The 17371-nt window shown below is 45.2% G+C and overlaps 6 protein-coding genes across 8 annotated transcripts; 3 read left to right on the forward strand and 3 right to left on the reverse strand.

Annotated features, from left to right (window-relative positions):
* Window positions 1–159: 159 nt before the first annotated feature.
* On the forward strand, window positions 160–2394 carry LOC111593407 (protein DENND6B). Its single transcript, XM_023306130.2, has 2 exons — window positions 160–1285; window positions 1353–2394. Exons 1-2 carry the CDS (start codon window positions 170–172, stop codon window positions 2100–2102), a joined length of 1866 nt encoding a protein of 621 aa, XP_023161898.2. The 5' UTR covers window positions 160–169; the 3' UTR covers window positions 2103–2394.
* A 570-nt stretch (window positions 2395–2964) lies between these two features.
* On the reverse strand, window positions 2965–6067 carry LOC111593515 (DNA replication licensing factor Mcm3). The gene is made up of 4 exons (XM_023306302.2): window positions 5997–6067; window positions 4337–5932; window positions 4038–4271; window positions 2965–3976 (listed from the first exon to the last, which is right to left on the reverse strand). Exons 2-4 carry the CDS (start codon window positions 5693–5695, stop codon window positions 3089–3091), a joined length of 2481 nt encoding a protein of 826 aa, XP_023162070.1. The 5' UTR covers window positions 5696–5932; window positions 5997–6067; the 3' UTR covers window positions 2965–3088.
* Window positions 6068–6084: 17 nt separating this feature from the next.
* LOC111593516 (RNA-binding protein 4F) lies at window positions 6085–9433 on the forward strand. Of its 3 annotated transcripts, none has more exons than XM_023306305.2 (9): window positions 6085–6227; window positions 6293–6540; window positions 6600–6775; window positions 6841–7577; window positions 7644–7809; window positions 7874–8299; window positions 8385–8505; window positions 8568–8670; window positions 8736–9433. In XM_023306305.2, exons 1-9 carry the CDS (start codon window positions 6210–6212, stop codon window positions 9099–9101), a joined length of 2361 nt encoding a protein of 786 aa, XP_023162073.2. In that variant the 5' UTR covers window positions 6085–6209; the 3' UTR covers window positions 9102–9433. The 3 variants fall into 3 exon arrangements, with proteins under 3 accessions (XP_023162073.2, XP_023162071.2, XP_023162072.2); XM_023306303.2 differs by having other exon boundaries at window positions 6086–6227; window positions 8565–8670; XM_023306304.2 differs by having other exon boundaries at window positions 6086–6227; window positions 6296–6540; window positions 8565–8670.
* A 16-nt stretch (window positions 9434–9449) lies between these two features.
* On the reverse strand, window positions 9450–10934 carry LOC111593518 (something about silencing protein 10). Its single transcript, XM_023306307.2, has one exon. It carries the CDS (start codon window positions 10833–10835, stop codon window positions 9522–9524), a length of 1314 nt encoding a protein of 437 aa, XP_023162075.2. The 5' UTR covers window positions 10836–10934; the 3' UTR covers window positions 9450–9521.
* Window positions 10935–11268: 334 nt separating this feature from the next.
* On the forward strand, window positions 11269–13837 carry LOC111593517. Its single transcript, XM_023306306.2, has 6 exons — window positions 11269–11491; window positions 11717–12232; window positions 12297–12419; window positions 12555–12640; window positions 12739–13266; window positions 13328–13837. The coding sequence occupies exons 1-6, from the start codon at window positions 11345–11347 to the stop codon at window positions 13602–13604; spliced, it is 1677 nt and encodes a 558-aa protein (XP_023162074.2). The 5' UTR covers window positions 11269–11344; the 3' UTR covers window positions 13605–13837.
* Window positions 13838–14979: 1142 nt separating this feature from the next.
* LOC111593395 (transcription factor SPT20 homolog) lies at window positions 14980–17350 on the reverse strand. Its single transcript, XM_030223571.1, has 3 exons — window positions 16028–17350; window positions 15220–15421; window positions 14980–15048 (listed from the first exon to the last, which is right to left on the reverse strand). Exons 1-3 carry the CDS (start codon window positions 16870–16872, stop codon window positions 14980–14982), a joined length of 1116 nt encoding a protein of 371 aa, XP_030079431.1. The 5' UTR covers window positions 16873–17350.
* Window positions 17351–17371: the final 21 nt, after the last annotated feature.

Consider the following 17371-nt stretch of genomic DNA (forward strand, 5'->3'; position numbering starts at 1 on the left):
GTTGCCACTTTGCTGCCCCGCATATATATAATAGTATCGCAACGATTAGATGGCAACGCTGACAAACCAAGCACAAATAAATAACATTAACATTGGAAGTGAAAGTAGAACTAGCCAGCTTCCCATGCAGTGTGAACACAATAACAACACTTGCTAAGTTGAACCAATCATGAACGCAGACCCCAGGCAAGAACGGCAATACACAATCGATGGACGGCAGGCGACGGGAGACGATGATACGACAAGCGTATCAAACGAATTGCCCGATGATTGGATTCGTCTCTCACAATGGGTGCATTGTTTTTGTGTCGTTACGTTCGATCTGAACCTGGGCCAGGCACTCGAATACGTTTATCCTGCTGAGTTTATGCCCAGCGATCAGGAAGTTAGCAACATTTGCTACATGGCCTTCCCAGACTCCAACTCTGGCTGCATGGGCGACACCAAGTTCCATATGCGCCTGCGAGCGTTCCAAAATATGAAACACCAAACACCCGCCAATATGCAAAATTACAATTTAGACTGTGCGCCCGCCATGCGCTACGACAGCAGCCATTATTGGGGCTTCGTCTACTTTCGCCAGAAGCGCGATCCCAATTTGCCGCGCGGCTATTTCCAAAAGAGTCTGATCATAATAACGCGACTGCCATTCTTCAATCTCTACTATGATGTGCTCGCCCAGCTGGCGCCCAAATACTTCGAGGAGGGCAACGAGCTGCTGCATCGCGCCTGCAATCAAATCAACAAACAGTGGCCAACATTGATGGTCGGACAGACGCTCAAACTGCCGCTGCTCGAGTATAATTATCAGATATGCATACCGAAGGCCAGCAGCAGCAGCAGCCGCAAATTAGCTGCGGCTGCCGCAGTAGCAGCAGCAGCACTGACGCCGCTATCGACCAGCGAGCAACCGGAACCGATACCCACATCTGTCAAAGTGTTGGCGTCTGTCAGCGAACTGGAGCTGTTCCACAGCCTTAGCTATGTCATCGACCATTTGTATACGCTGTGGGAGCTGGTCATCACATCGGAGCCAATCGTTGTGGTGGGCACCTCGCCGGCCGATTGCTCGCATATGGTGCAGGCTCTGGTGGCAATGATAGCACCGCTGGAATACTGTGCCGAGGCGCGTCCATATTTCACCATACACGACAGCGAATTCAAGGAATTCACCCACGAGTGCAGCAATCGGCCCATACCAGCTGTCATACTGGGCGTCACCAATCCGTTCTTTGTCAAGCTTCTCAAGGATTGGCCGCACATGCTGCGACTGGTCGATAATCAGGTCAGTTAACCTACCCCTCACACCGAATCATCTAACTCTCACTCTCTCCCTCTCTGTGCGCTTGCAGAAGAACATGCAACAGGAGCTCCACAAGAATACACGCAATGCGAGTGCCAAACTGGCCCAGCCAAGCAGTCACAATCACAACATACTGAATGGCAGCTTGACTGCTGCTGGGGACAGCTCGGTTGCTGGACTGCATACCAAGTACAAGCCGTATTTGAAGAAGGACAAGCTGCTGATCAAGAAGGTGCTGCTGGGCATTAAGACCAAGCGGCCGGAGCATGTGCAGACGGCGCTGATCAGGCGGCATCTGTTGGAGTTGACGCAGAGCTTTATGATACCGCTCGAACGTTATATGGCCTCGCTGATGCCGCTGCAGAAGGACATCAGTCCGTTCAAGTCGGCGCCCAATGCCAGCTCCTTTAAGCTGGACGACTTTCTGGCCACGCTCGAGTCAGCCGGGCCGCAATTAACCTCCACGCTCAAGGGCGACTGGAAGGGTCTGTACAGACGCTTCGTTCGATCGCCCAACTTTCGGGGCTGGTACGAGTCGCGGCACCGTGAGCTGCAGCTAACACTGCAAGATCTGCAGCTGCAGGCGCTATCCGAGGCCAATCTGGAGCACTGGGCGCACGACAAGCAGGAGGTGGAAATAATTGATATGATACTCAAACTAAAACAGAAACTGAATCTCTACAGTGATAAGGCAGCGCTCGAGGGCAATACAAATACCACACAGCGGCAGATAAGGGCGCAGATAGAATGTATGAAAGAGTTGTTGCCATCCGATCTGAGGAATGTTGTGAATCTTTGATCGTTTGTGCAGGGCGTTAGCTAATTTCTTGGTCCGCAGCTCCAAGACCAACCCAACCCGAGCTCCTTGTACTCCTTTACCTTATATATTTTCTATGTATGTTTATGTTTAAGCGATGGCTGCAAACTGTTAAATGATGATAACAAAGACACACACTGTCAATCAGATCGATATATATATATATATATATATTCGTATATGTGTGTTGCTTGTTGCTTTCCTTAAAGCCCGATTTAGTGTCGTAAGTAAATAGAATTTGTGTACAAATTAATCATATCCACAAATGTTTTCCAAAAAAAAAAACAAAAAACAAAAAATGAAAAGAGAAACTTTCAAATTGTATATATACACAAACAGATATATAGTAAATGCCGTTAGCAACGATCTGCAACGATTTAGTCACATTATCTCATGTTCGCAAATTATTCCTATTAATGTAAAATAAATAATTGATATTAATGTCCAATATACAGATAAATATGCTTGTGAAGTATTATTAAATATGAATTATAACATTCCAGTTTTTCAATTCGCTCAACAATTTCATTCAAAATCAAATATTTTGCATTTCGTTCAGTTGCTGAGATCTCAACAGGTCCAATTGGAATTGGGCGTATTAGAATCTCGCCGCTGCCAGTTCGAAATTCGCTTTGCGTATAGCGGAACCGGCCAGCAGACAGCTGAAGCCCACGTGCCCAATTAGATAGTAAGATCTTATCAGACAGACATCGCCAGAATACAAAAATGTGAAAATAGTTATTAAAGGCAATTGATTGTATGCATTTGATAATAAGAGTGCCAACTTTTTATTATGAATATGAAATGAACACACAAAAAAAAGGATGAAAAAGGATGTAAAAGACTTAATCGCTACACATAAAGAATTTGTACGTACTGGAAAGGAGAACGAGCCAAATGATGGTTGGAAATGGGATTAGATTCGATATATATATATATATGTATGTATGTAAAGATATTGTTCAGTATTAGATAAGAAAGACAATGTCGTCGGCGAGCATTATCTGATTGTCCTCGGTCATCCGATGCATGGCTGCATCCACTTCGCCGGCCGTGAAGGGTTCCGCATTGTTCTCATTGATCGCCTTTGTGATGCGTTGCAGTGGGAGACTCTGTTCGCGTGCCTCGCGGAACAGACGCTGCAGTCCGTTCTTGAACACGCCCAGACGTTCATCGCTGATGCTGGCAGTTACTGTGGGCGTGGCGGTTGTAGGCTCCGAGCTGATCTGGCTAGCAGAGTTTGTGTCAGCGGCTACACTGTGCTGGCGTGACGGCAAGGAGCGACGCGTTTCGCGACGCGTCAAATCGCCAGCATCTGGCTGTGGCGTTTCAATCTCTTCGTCACTGTCGACAGTTGGATCCGGTTCGGTGCGCGTGCGTTTGGAGCGACGCGAGGGCGAACGCGTCGTTGCATTTGCTCCATCCTCGTCCTCCTCCTCCTCGTCCGAGGAGCCGTTGCCATTGCGACGACGCTTGCTGCCGCGATCCTTCTCCAGCACCTTCTTGAAATAGGCGTACTGCACCAGCTCTATGGCCGCATGCGCATCATCGATTGTCACCGTCTTGGACATGCGAGCGCGCGCATGCGCCGTCGACAAACGGATCAATGTTTCCAGCGTACGTGCCGTTATCGGCTGTGTGCGTGCCACGTCCGATTCGACAGCCTCCTGGGAGCGCAGACGTGAATATTCATTGGCAATCGCTTCGCAAGCCTGCTCCGTCAGCTTCGGCTTCATGCACTTGGCAATGTGAATGTATTTGCGCATAAATTCCACGGACAATATCTTCTCATGACGCTTCCGTGATTTGCCATGCAACAGTGCATCATATTTCTCATACAGCTCCGTCTCCTTCTTCTGCAAGATGCGATTATATCAAATGGCATTCGACTGACTACGTGGATGTTGCCGATCTTACCTGCTCCGAATTGGAGACGAAGGCCAGCGAATCAGCATAGGAGCTGCCCATGGTGAGCGGTTCGCCGTCGGCCTCCTTCGGATTGCGATAGCGATGCATGCGGACAACGTGATCTGAAATCATCTGATCCACATCGCTGTCAATAACATCCAGCATGACGAACAGCAAATCGAAACGCGAGAGCAACGAATCCTGCAATCCAATGTTCTCCATTGGCGTTTTATATTGATCATACTGAAAGAAGATTTGCATGAGTCTGGTTGGATGTACCTTTAACTGGCTATGGACAGTATACTTACGCGTCCATAGACCGGGTTAGCGGCCGCCAGCACCGAGCAGCGCGCATTCAGAGAAGCATGAATGCCGGCCTTTGAGATGGTAACGCGACCCTGTTCCATCACCTCGTGTATGGCTGTGCGATCGATGTCGCTCATCTTGTCAAACTCGTCGATGCAAACCACTCCACGATCGGCGAGCACCATAGCGCCAGCTTCCAGACGTCTCTCGCCCGTCTCCTGATCCGTGGTCACCGCTGCCGTCAAGCCCACGCCGCTCGAGCCACGTCCGGTTGTTGGTATGGCACGCGGTGCCGTATTCAGCACATAGCGTAACAGCTGCGACTTGGCCACCGAAGGATCACCAATGAGCAGAACATTGATGTCGCCACGCAATCGTGTGCCATTTGGCAGGACCTTCTCAACGCCGCCGAGCAGCAGGCACAGAATGGCCTGCTTGACAAACGTGTGACCGTGTATGGAGGGCGCTAGACTCTTGCTAAGCAACTCGAAGATGTCATTGTTCTTGGCCAGCTTCTTGCAGAGCATAATGTCCTCGCGGGAGATGTCCAGATTACTCTCCTTGCTCAGCAGCGATATGTTGTTGGCCAGCAGAACGGTGCGAAAGGTGCCCGAGGTGTAGCCGCCATGTTTGCCCGGCAGGCAGCGATAGTTGCCAACGATCTGGACCCGATCACCGGGCTTGCAACGATCAACCAAATCATCATCACAGACAATGTCAACAGAGCGCGGCAGTTGGCCAGCCGGCGCCTTTTCTGGCATCTCCTGTATGGTTAACGTTTGATGATCCTTATAGACGGACAGGCCGAATTCGGTTTCCAGCAGATTGCCATCATCGTCCTTGGTGGGGTAGACAGCGCTCGATGGCACCGCCTCGAACGAGGTGAGATCTGTATATTTACGCTCGAGCACTTTACGCGTGGCCGGACAGTAGTGAACGCTGCGCACAACCTTTGGATGTATGAGAGAGACCTTGGTGACAATGCCCTCCACGCAAACCAGATTGCCCAAGTAAATGGAGGTGAGGGAGCGAGGCGTAACATGACGGTTGCCAAAGCAGCCCTCGAAGCCAACAAAGAAGTCTTCGTGCTGTTTGGCATAGCTGGGATCCACAGTTGAGACATATTCTTTGAGTGCCCGCCCAAATGCCAGCTGCTCGTCGGATGCGTTGTTTAGTAGTCCCAATGCCCGCTGTTGATTCTTACGCTTCAAATCGTTGATATTGACGACCAGACGTTTGCTTTTTTCTGCAATCATGTCTTTAACATGACCGGCATAGATGCCCTGATCCTCTTCGTCGTCGAGGAAGTCCACATACTCGCGCTGTATATCTTTTATGTATTGCTCCGCGTCGTGTGCCATTTTCAAACAATATTTTAACAATGAATAACAAAACGATTCGCAAGCGCAATTTCCGTCACACGCCGAATGCAATCTTAGTTTTGGCGGGAATCACAAACCCAAAGTCAGGGCTGCAAACAGATCACACATCGATAACAGACATTTAGGCACGATCTTTCGATACTTCTATGCGTGTTGCCAACCAGCCAAAATGAAAACACAACAAATATCAAAGCACTAGTATCTGCTACAATTATGCTATATGGCAGTTGTATATGTGACTTAATATTAAATTATTTGGATTTTAAATTGGATGACTTACCATTCATTTTAATCTTAAGACAGCTTTCGAAGCTGCGGCAGCTTACAATATCGATAGAAGGTCATTTTTCATATGTCAGCCACAGTCCGTAACACATCTCTAGTTGGCGTCACGTTAAATACAACAAGAAATTTGGACTTGCACTAAAAGCTGAAACAAATAAAACATATCTTCACTTTGATTTGGACAAAATAAATATATATTAAAAATAAAATGTCCAGCGGAGCTGATGTAAGTATATGTCGATCAACATTGCAGCTGTCAACATTGGAAACAATTGCTCAATTCATTTTCAGCAGAAAGCTTCAGCTGGCGACAACATCGTGAACGAGCAGCCAATCGAAATAAGCTCAGATTCGAGCATCGAGGATAATAGCGGCTGTGATGCACCGTCCGATTCGGACAGTGATGTGAGTATCTTGAGCTCGCTGGTAGACAGCACCGATTCGCACGATGATCAAAAGCTGGCCGATGAATTTTCAGCCATATTAGCCATACCAAATAAGAGATATAAACATTATATGGATTTGTGTACCACGGCCTTGTGAGTTTTCATTCATCTCATATTGCCTAGCCTCAGCTTAACTTTGCTCTCCCTTGCAGCAAGTTGAATGTGTTTGAAAAGATCGAAGTGGCTATCAATGAGTTCCAGGAATACACAATCGTACCGCCGCACATATGGCTTCGCTATCTCAAGACTCTGAAGGTGGTCACACAAACGCCGGCGGAGTGGGTGGTCTTTCAAACAAAATGCAGTACGGCGCTAACCAGCTTCTATGGTAAGTCGGAGATGTGTGGTAGTTGGTTAAATAAACGACCTTCTGCTTTACTCTATGTTAATCAGATGACCAACTGGCTGAATTTGTTGTCAAAAGCTTAATGGAACAGCCACTCGTGGATCACCTGTCGATGTGGTCCAAAATTCTGGCAGATTATGGCTTGGAACGTATTGATTTCATTGAGGAAGTACGTAAATTGCTCAGCGGCGTTAATGAAAAAGACGAAATTGAGAAGGTTGAGCAGACAATGAGCACGAATTGCGTGACATGGAGTTGCGACAAGGATAAGTTGGAGGCTATTGCAGATTTGATTGATGAGTTCAAACAGAAGTTGAAATCCAATGCAGAGAACTCGTCCTGGCTGCAGGAAAGCTATTTACTGAGGGCTGAGACCTTGTCACTTAGCACAAATCTGAAATGCTCCTTGGCCAAATTGATTTACGAGCGTTGCCTCGCCAAATATCCCACTGATAGTCGCTTGTGGCTGGACTACATAGCCTATATGGAGAAGCCAATGGAGCCGGAAGGTGAAGCCATGGCTCACACTGCAGTGTGCGATGGCTATTTAAAGTGCAAGCCCTTGGAGCTGATTAACCGTGTGCTCCAGACAAGGCCAACAATTGCGCTCAATCACAAGTATCTGGAGTTGATGGAACAAAACAAACTGAGCCCGGAGCAAGTCGATTCGGAGATTAAGCGGCAGCTTCAACGCATCGAGCCGTATATGGAAATGAATGTTGAACTCCAGCTGGACTACCTGGCCTATCGCGTGCGTCACACCGAAGTCCACAACGAGGAGCAGGTGCTTATCAACAGAATAATATATATATATAGATATGAAATTTGACTTAAATCGAATGCTCGACAGGTTAATCAGCTGCGCGATGCCTTTCGTGAGGTGTGGGATCGCTTATCTGAACTCTACGGCGACCTGGCAGACACCAGCTACGAAGTGCTCCAGCTGTGGGCTCAGGTGGAGTACGCAAAGCTAAACAATCCCGAGAATGGAGCTGCCATCTGGTGTGAGATATTCAGTGAGTGGCAAATGGATAAAACAACTTTTTGTATAAGAATTACATTAATATCATATGCTTATAGATTATCCGGGCAGCAGCGTCAGGAGCCATCTGTGGCTCTCCTATGCCCAAATGGAGATCGAATATAACAAGGGGCACAAGGTGTCCATTGTGCTGCGGCAGGCTTTGGAGGCGCTCTCTATGACGCCGGATGTGCATGTCATAGTGGAACTCTATCGACGTAACGAGCGCTGCTTTGGCAACTATGAATCGATTGCCGAATGTCAAAAGTACTGCGAGGCATACGTGGAACAGCAGCAGCATGTGGACCCCTATAGGCAACAATCAGCTTGGAGGCAGGGAAATAATAGGCGAATACAATCATACCAAAAGCCAGAGAAGAAGCCTCCCATCAAATCGTCCCGCAAACAGTTGCCGGCTGCCAAGAAAATAATGCCATCAGAGCCACCAGCTAAAGAAACAAAGGAATCCAATTTCAAGTATTCACGTAAGTTTTTAACTAAAGACTAAGATCGGTCAACATTTAAGGCTATCTCTCTCTCTCTCTCTCTCTCTCTCTCACACACACACAGCGAATATGGAAGAGAACAAGATATTCATAAAAAATCTTTATGCCAATTGTACCAAAGATGATCTAACTGATGCATTCGAAAGCTTTGGCACCATCAAGGATGTGCGCTTGGTCTACAGACCGTAAGTGGCGACAGGACTTATGAACTTCAATATGCTAAATATATCCAATTACATTCTAGTAGCAATCAAAGGTTCAAGGGCATTGCGTACATTGAGTTCGAAAAGGCGGAGGATGCACAAAAAGCGGTCATCGGCGGCGATGGTATCGAGATTGGCGGCCAAAAGGTAAGACCTAGCATTTATCTTAAAAAAAGGAAAAGAAAACAAAAATATAATCAATATTTTTTTAGATTGAGGTTGCTATTTCAAATCCGCCACCTAAACTTGCCACAGGGCCTTCTACATCCTCGGGAGCAGCAACAGTAGCAGCAGCCGCCGGTGATAAAAAGAAGCCAGAAAAACGTCGCATTCAAACATCACTGATACCCACAAGGTTGGTCCTAAATGAGGTGAAGCGACGCAAGAAACTCGAGTTGGATGATGATGCAGCCGTCAGCAGTACAAACGATGCGGCCAATGGCAACAGCAACAGTGCCAATGGCAATGATAATGGCAATGGCAATGGCAATGAGACAGCCAACGAACCGGAACAGTCATCGGCAACGGCGACTGTGCCAAAGAGCAACGATGACTTTCGCAAGCTCTTTAATATTTAAGCTTAACATAAGCAATTGATGTTTTTAATTGTATTCTAAGTTATCTCTAAGTCGATTCCTGAAAATCCCAAAAACAAAACACCTGAAAAACAGCCACACAAAACCATCATCAGCGAAGCAGCAGCGCGCGTTGTTTCCAAATACATATTTGTTGTTATCAATAAAAGGAAAACAAATTTGTAATTTTAGCAAAGCAATTTGGCAACTAGACTTAAATATATGTAACTACAAATATATATGTATATACACACAAATATATAAATATATATATTTGTATATCCATGTTATGTAATGCAACAGGCGACCTTGTGAACTAATTGAATAAATTTGATGAGCAAAGCAAAAGGTTTTTGATTTGGGAACAAGATTTTAATAGGTTTTGGAGGGGGTGCGCTTACATAGCCTAACGGTATATGAGGATTACGTTTTGAATTTGACACTCTTGGTAACGGTGGCCTTAATGCCAGATATTTCGCCGCCGTATCTTTTGGTTTCCTTGCGTACGGTGCGCACAGCTCCCTTGCGACGGATGAGCGCCTTACGATATTTACCGCGATGCTTGACACGCGGATTACGCAGCTCCTTTTTGCGAGCCGGCGTCAAGCCCTTGTTCTTGGCCATTTGATAGGTAATGCCGCGTCGCTCATTCTCATCCTCAAGCGCCTTCTCCAGCAGCTGCTCTTCCTCGTCAAGGTCATCATCATCTTCATCATCTTCTTCATCATCATTATCAGCATCGGCATTGTCCTCGTCATTTGGTTCCTTGTATTCGCTGGCCCTTGTTGCTCCTGTGCCATTGTATTTGTTGAGCATTTGCAGCTTGGCCTTGCGCTGTTCTGCATCCAGCACGGTGAATGCGTCCCCATCCTGTATACGCTCTAGGAGCGCCTCTAACTGCGGTCGTATGTACTCCTCATAGCGTGGAGCTAACTGTTCGCGCAGCTGCTTGAGCTGCACCAGTCGCTTAACCACCGGATGGTATTTGATGCTGCTGCGTTTGGCCTTCAGCAGCAGGTAGAATGATACATTTGAGCAGTGGGTAAGCAGGACATTCTGATAGAGCAAGGCGAACTGCAGGGCCGGCACCATGGGCACCTGATGATTGCGCACATAGTTCAGAACTGGCGCCGTCAGCTGTTGCACTTCGCTTAGATGTTGCTGAAAGTCTTGGGTGAGGCCAACGAATTCAGGTGAGTCCTTTTGCAGTAATTGTAGACGCTCGCGTTCCGTTAGGCCTTTAAGATCTCTGGTCACCGTAATACTCTTTACGGCGACGTCTTTATTCTGATCATCGGCCGGCACCGTCATGTCATCTAGCTTGAAATCCGCTTCCGTTAATTGCTTGACTAAACGTAATTGTATCTTTTTGGCTTCTTCCTCCTCTGCCTTTGCCATGTCCTCCTCCTGGGCCGTGTAGCTGCTGTAATCGGGATCCACGAAATCGGTATTATAGTAGGCTTTCTTATTAGTGCCCCAGTCCATGGTATCCGGCAGATCGCCATCATCATCCTCGGCACCTTCAATGTCGCTGTCGCGCATCAGGTTGCCCACAACGTCCTCATCCTCATCATCATCGTCGCTATCGCTGAATGATAGAACATCCAGTTTCTGATTTTTTAGTTTGTCTGCTTTCTTCTTTCGCTCTTTACGCAAATCATTCAATATCTCGCGCTCATCCTCATCGTACTCCTGCTCAGAGTCGGTGGGGTCATAGTCATCCGCCTCACTATCCATTTTGGTAATATATTTTTTTAAAACTATGTTTTTGCCACCAACACGTGCCGTAAACAAATGTCCACCTTAGTGATGAGCAAAAATAGCTCAGCTCTATGTCACTTTCAAAATATCACGATAGTTTCGATTACGATACACAGTTACAATAATATTACTTTAAAATCGATAAGTGACGAGCGATCACAATTTAAGTCAGTTAATAATAGTACATTTAAATATTTGATTTGCAAAGTATGCACATGCACATGTATACTATATATATATATACACTTATATATATATATATATATATATATATATATATATAAGTGTATATACAAATAAAAATTTGCATTAGCTTAATTTAGTTTTTGTTTTAACCCCAGTGTTGCCATCCGGTAAATGGCAACTGAAACTTATCGTGCTGCCACACTTGGTTGAGTTAAAGCTATGACATTTACAGTTATTTTTGTGTTCTTTGTGTTTGCGCGCCTTTGTCAGCCGAGAAAGCAGAATAACGAGACTTAGTTATGAATTCTAAAACGGATAACGATGCAGAAACGGATGCTATTGCAGCAGACGACATTCAAAAAGATTCGAATTATGAAGTAAAGCAAAAAAAATTAAAAACTGTTCTAACTAATGAGGTTTCTAAAATGGATGCGTGTGATATTGTGGTAAGTAATACATTTATATATATGTCCCGTTAATATTATGCACTGATCTGAGTTGTAATAATAAATTTACCCAAAGACATGAGAAGCAAACCCAACGGTTGCGTTTTTTCTTTACATTCTGGAATTTGAAACATAACCTATTTTTTTTATTTTCTCTCATAATAATAGAATACTTAAATATAAATAAATATATTACATAAATAAATATAAATATATATATTACAGATCCCAGACCATCAGCTTATTAGTGCTGCTGCATTGGCTCGCCAGCTGAAATTCTCCCGAAAGTCATTCATAAAGAAATCTCAGGATATGGATATGAGTACAAATTCTGAAGAAGACATTGATTCGAAACTCCTGGACAGTAGTCAGACAACATCCACAGATAGTAGCGACGAGGAAGAGGAGAGCAGACATATAGAGCTGCTGCCACTGACAACTACTAATACATACAATCATCTAGAGACATGGCTGAGCACTATAGAGAGCCACACCTTGATACCGATAATGATGGATGTGGGTGAACGTAGACCGGAGCTGGAGCAAGATGACAGTGATGTAGAAGAAGAGCCCGAACCAGTGGTAGACAGCGCAAATCCATTTCGTATCGACAAAACAAACAAAGAGCAGAAAGGACAACAGCCAGATACAAAAAACTATGAAGACCGGAGCGCTGAGCGCCAAATGAATAACTTTACACAACTTATAGAAGCGCGCGCGGCAGTGCCAGAATTTGCGCTGGTATGCCATGGTTAGCCAACTCAAGAACGTAATAACCAAAACTCTTTTCACCTACATTTTCAAGTCAGACGAAGTCCACCGCGTGGACAGACCTGATGAAGCCATGGCCCTCGGCTCTAAATTGCCCCACATTCAGATATCAAATAGCTTTAAGGTAGGCGACACGCTGAAGGTATTTGTAACCGAGGTGAGTGCGAACACGGGAATGACTGTTTGGTTAAGGTATCAATGTAACTATTATTATAATGGCAACATCAACTAAGGCATTCTTCTAGCCAAGTCTGGGCTTAAAATTTGAATCCTAGTCCCTTATATATTGCAGATCTACAGTCCGTTTCAATTCTGGTTCCATGTTGTTGACGGCGATTACGATACCAATTTACTGGATGCACTGGGTGCTCAGCTAACGTAAGGATTGAAACCAGTTCAATCAGCAGTCTGTTGACTCAGATTCATCTTCTGCTGCTTCTTTTAACTAATATGCATTTGCCCTTTTCAATGTTCAGAAAATTTTATGACTCAAATCGCTGTACCAAGTGGCAGCTGTCCAATTACTTTATGAAGGCCGGCTATATTTGCGCTGTTCTCTACAAGTTGAACTGGCGACGTGCACGCATCGTCAGCGAACCGCAGTCGCAGGATCAGCGCGTGGAAATCTATCTACTGGACTATGGCAAGAGTGTGGAGGTGCAAGCCAAAGACTTGTATTTTCTGCATAGTCGTTTTGCCGAACAGCCGGCGCTGTTGATGCGCGGCACTCTAACTGATGTCTATCCGCTCGATCTGCACTGGCCGGCAAATGCGACATGGAAGTTTCGACAGCTGGTGCAGGGACAAAAGCTGCATGCCGCCATCAAGGATATCGACCAGGATGAGCGCATCTTATTCATAAATATCTTTAGCTGCGATACAACGACCATTAGTGACTTATTGATCGAGGCCAAACTGGCTGGACGCAGTCAGAATTATAGCTCCGAGCAGCGCGCTGCCAATTGCGGTCGCCGTTTGCGTTATTTGCGCGAGCGTCTTCCCACGTACGTCGCCTTGCTTTATACCCTTATGAATTGCATTAAGAAAAACTCTGTTATTTGGCAGCTTTGACATGCTGGAGACTCAGGTGTTCCAAGCGACGGATGAGTTTGAGAAACTGTTCGATAATATCATCTATATGCCAACATTCTTTCAGCAGTTTAAGCTGCCGCAAATGGCAAATCCACTTAGACATGATCTCCAGCAGGCCCTGGCCGATTGGCTACTCAAATTCCAGCCCGAAGAGCTGGCTTGGCAAAAGGTAACCCAAGAAGCTAACGCCAAAATAAAACAGGAACAACCAAAGCCGAAGCCATTGCAACAGCAACAGCGAGCAGCCTAACTACATGAAGCTATCAGGCTACCTCCGGGTACATACCAAATGTATTTAGATAACATACAACTTTTATAATTCGGATAAGCTCTAAAAAAGCCAAGTTCTCTTCAAGACTTGATTTAAGAGTTTCAAAAATTATAAATAGCTCTTGGAATAAGTTTCTCAGCTGATAAATTGTCATGCTGTATACATTTGCAAAGCCAGTATATGTGACCCTATCATATATAGTAAATATATTCTTTGCAGTACAAACAATAATATATATTCCAAAATTGATGAGCAATAAAAATCAAAGAATTTATTTATTGACATACGTTGGTTTTGATTCGAGTTTTCCTTTCGACTTTTAATTTATTTTACAAATAAATATGAAATTCTTTACTAATACAAATGAAAGCAAATGGATCTATATATATATAGAGACCATATATATATATATATGTATATATATATAAATACATGTATATATAGTCTAGATATATATACCATACGAGTATTCCGAATTATGTTGCAAACAATTTTCTGCATTTTGTCGTCGATAGTTCGTAGATGCGCTTTTCTTTTTCAGGGCGTAGACGTTGCATGTTGCGCGTCGAGAGCGCAATGACTTTCTCCAGTTGGCGACAACAAAAAAAGTATGCATACATATATATATATATATATAATTACAAAACACCGTAAGCATAAATATATATATATACACATATACATCCATAGATAACCATTGTATCCGCGGAGCCCATAAGGCATCTCGTAGTTTTGTGTAGAACGGGAGCTGCATGTGCCTGCAAAGAAAATGCAGTTTAGCATTTAGCATATATATATATATATATATATTAATATCTTTAGTGGGCCGTACAAAAAAACTCGTTTATCGCCCAATTATCCCATTAGTCTATGGGGCTACGATCCATCCACTTCCATTCAATGAAATGTCTGAAATATACTAAATTAAATCAAATTTGCTTGCTACAGGGTATTTGTAAGTCGGCTAATTTGGCTTCAATTTAATGGAGCAAGTGAAACATCAATTAGAGATGGAATAGATTGAAAAACTTAAATAGAGATGGAACAAGTGAGAGAAACATCAATTAAAGGACAGAAGCTTCAACTAGAGATGGAATTGATTTGAAAGCTTAAATTCGAGATAGAAAAAGTGACAGAAGATGGAATAAATGACAACAGCTGCCATTAAAGATGGGAATGAGTGACAGAAACCTCAATTAGAGATGGAATGAATTCATGGTCGAATTGTTGGGCATGCACTTACTCTGTCAATCCACGAAATTGTCGGAACTTGCCGATGATATTATTTGGGATTATTTCATTTATATAAATTAGTTCGTTGTTTTTCTTAAGGACAGGACGTACTGAGGATTTCCTACTGATTGAATGTCGGATGCATGACATGCATCGTGGGCACATGTCCATCATCGTCCAGCTCCATGATCTGCATTAAGTCCTCTTGCATTAATGATGGTCCACAGACACTTTGGAAATTACTATTGTCGGCAAGTGCCAATGCTGAGCTAGTATTATTGCTGTTATAAGTTTGATTTCTATTGTCATTGTCATTATTATTGTTATTGTTATTATTGTTGCTGCCCAGTTCATTGCTAACGGCAATAGTAAGGTTGTGCGGCGGCAGCACCGTTGCCTGCTGGCTGGGCGCAATCAGCGGACGCTCGTGCAACACCTTAATCCAGGGCACCATCAGTGAGATGCGATGCCAGCGTTGCGCCGCTCGATCCGCGGACGCCTCGTTATCGGCCAACGGCAGTTGATAGGCGGCAACAGTCGGCGCAGCATCCACAGATCTAGATCTGTGCGCATGCTGGCTTGTTGTTGGCACATCATCATAGTTATTGCTGTTGCGATTACGATTGTGATTGTCATTGCTGTTGCCCTCGCAGTTGCAGTTGCAGCTGTTGTCGTTGCTGTTGCTGTTGTTGTTGTCGCCGTGCTGTGGCAATAGTTGCACAAACTCTAGTTCCGTTGGCGGCAACATAGCCGTGTGCATCTCTAGCTCAGAGTTGATGCTGTTCATGCGTTTGTAGTTGCTGTTGCTGCTGTTGGTGTTAACGTTGTTGTTGTTGTTGTTGTTGTTTATGATAAGGTTGTTGCTGTTGTTGTCGTTCCTATTGCTGTCTTTGATGTTCATTAAGTGATTGCTAACGTTGTTGTTGGTCTTCTGATTGCAGCCGCTGGAACTGGACGTGAGTTGAATGTTGCTCAATGTCTGCTTCAATGTGTGCTGCTGCTGCTGCTGCTGCTGCTGATGGTGGTGGTGGTGATGTTGGTGGCGCTGCTGATGTTTCTCATGCTGCAGCTGTTGCACATATAAATTTTGTTGCATCTGCTGCTGCTGCTGCAATTGATATTGATCAATTTGCTGCGTCTGCTGCTGCTGCCGCTCCTGCTGCTGCTCCTGCTGCTGCTGCTCCTGCTGCTCATGCTCTTGCTGCTGCTGCTGCTCCTGCTGCAGTTCCAGCTGCTCCAAATCGTCGGTCACCGTATCCGTGGCCGATAGGCAGCCCATCACACGTTGCGCCGCTGCCAACTGACTGCGCATCATATTGTTGGTGGAGCGCGAATTGCCATATTGCAGACGCTGCTGCAGCATGGCCCGCTTCACGAGATCAGGATGCAATTGACTCTGGCTGGATGACGGCTGCACCGGCAGCTGTGTCATCTGATGGTGGGCATCGACCATTATCGATGTCGTCGGCGAGTCGTTTGTAACGAGCCGCCGCTGTTGCCGCTGCACGATCCGTTCGATATTCGAACGGGATTGGGCATTGCCATAGCTGATGCGCCGCGCGGCGCGCTGTCGTCGCTCCTGCGCCTCGCGCCGTGCATCGTCCGCTGCGCGCATTTTTGCCGTCAGCCGTAGTTCGCTGCGCAAATAGTAACCGGCGCCGCTCTCGGTCAATTGGGCATTGCGTCGCGATATCTCTTGACCCAGCTCGCGGGCACGCTCCAGCGCATCGAGACGTTCGCGTCGCTGCTGTGCCTGCATCGCCTCCTGCGTCAGCGGCACCATTGTCGCATGCCTGCGGTGCTGCCCCGTCGATGTGCTCGGCGAATCATTAATATCATCGATCTCGCGAAACAGTCGCTTCAAGCGCACCTGTCGCATCTTCAGCTCAATGGTGCGATCATTGAACTCCTGGATGCGCTCGTACTCTTCGCGCAGCCGCTGCAGTTGCCCGTTGCGCCGGCTATTGTTGAACATGCGCCGGAAGTAGGGCGTGCGCTTGATTTGATATGACATCCTTCTCTTCTCCCTTCTCTGTACTCTCTACTGGCCTAATCTGCCACGAAATGGGATCAACAACGCAAAAATTTTGGATTACCAAAGTGAGTGTAGTGGATCTATGTATATATATATGTCTGTGTGTGGATATATGTGTATGTATGTACGTGTCTGTGTGTATATATCGCGACAATTAGGACGAGGAGATATTTTTTTCCGCTTTTTGTTGCACTTGAAAATTTTGTACGCTACCTAAAAAAAAAAGTTTGTTTGTTGAATGTTGCTGTGACGAAAATGATTTTTATTTAATGCCTCCCTGACGGATGTTCAAATCTGGAAAATCGAAAAAAAAAAAAAAAAAATAACCAAAATCTGCTGGCAATTGCCTGCTGCGTTAAGATCATGAGAAAGTTTCAATGTTCTTTTTTGTTTACGACTAAATCACATTTTAGCTTATTTTTATTACATTTGATCGTGTCTAACCTTAAAAATTATTGCATTAAAATTATATCAAGTT

This window comes from Drosophila hydei, unplaced genomic scaffold, assembly GCF_003285905.1.
Source record: "Drosophila hydei strain 15085-1641.00,03,60 unplaced genomic scaffold, DhydRS2 tig00000237-arrow-arrow-pilon, whole genome shotgun sequence".
In the NCBI taxonomy this organism is placed as follows: domain Eukaryota; kingdom Metazoa; phylum Arthropoda; class Insecta; order Diptera; family Drosophilidae; genus Drosophila; species Drosophila hydei.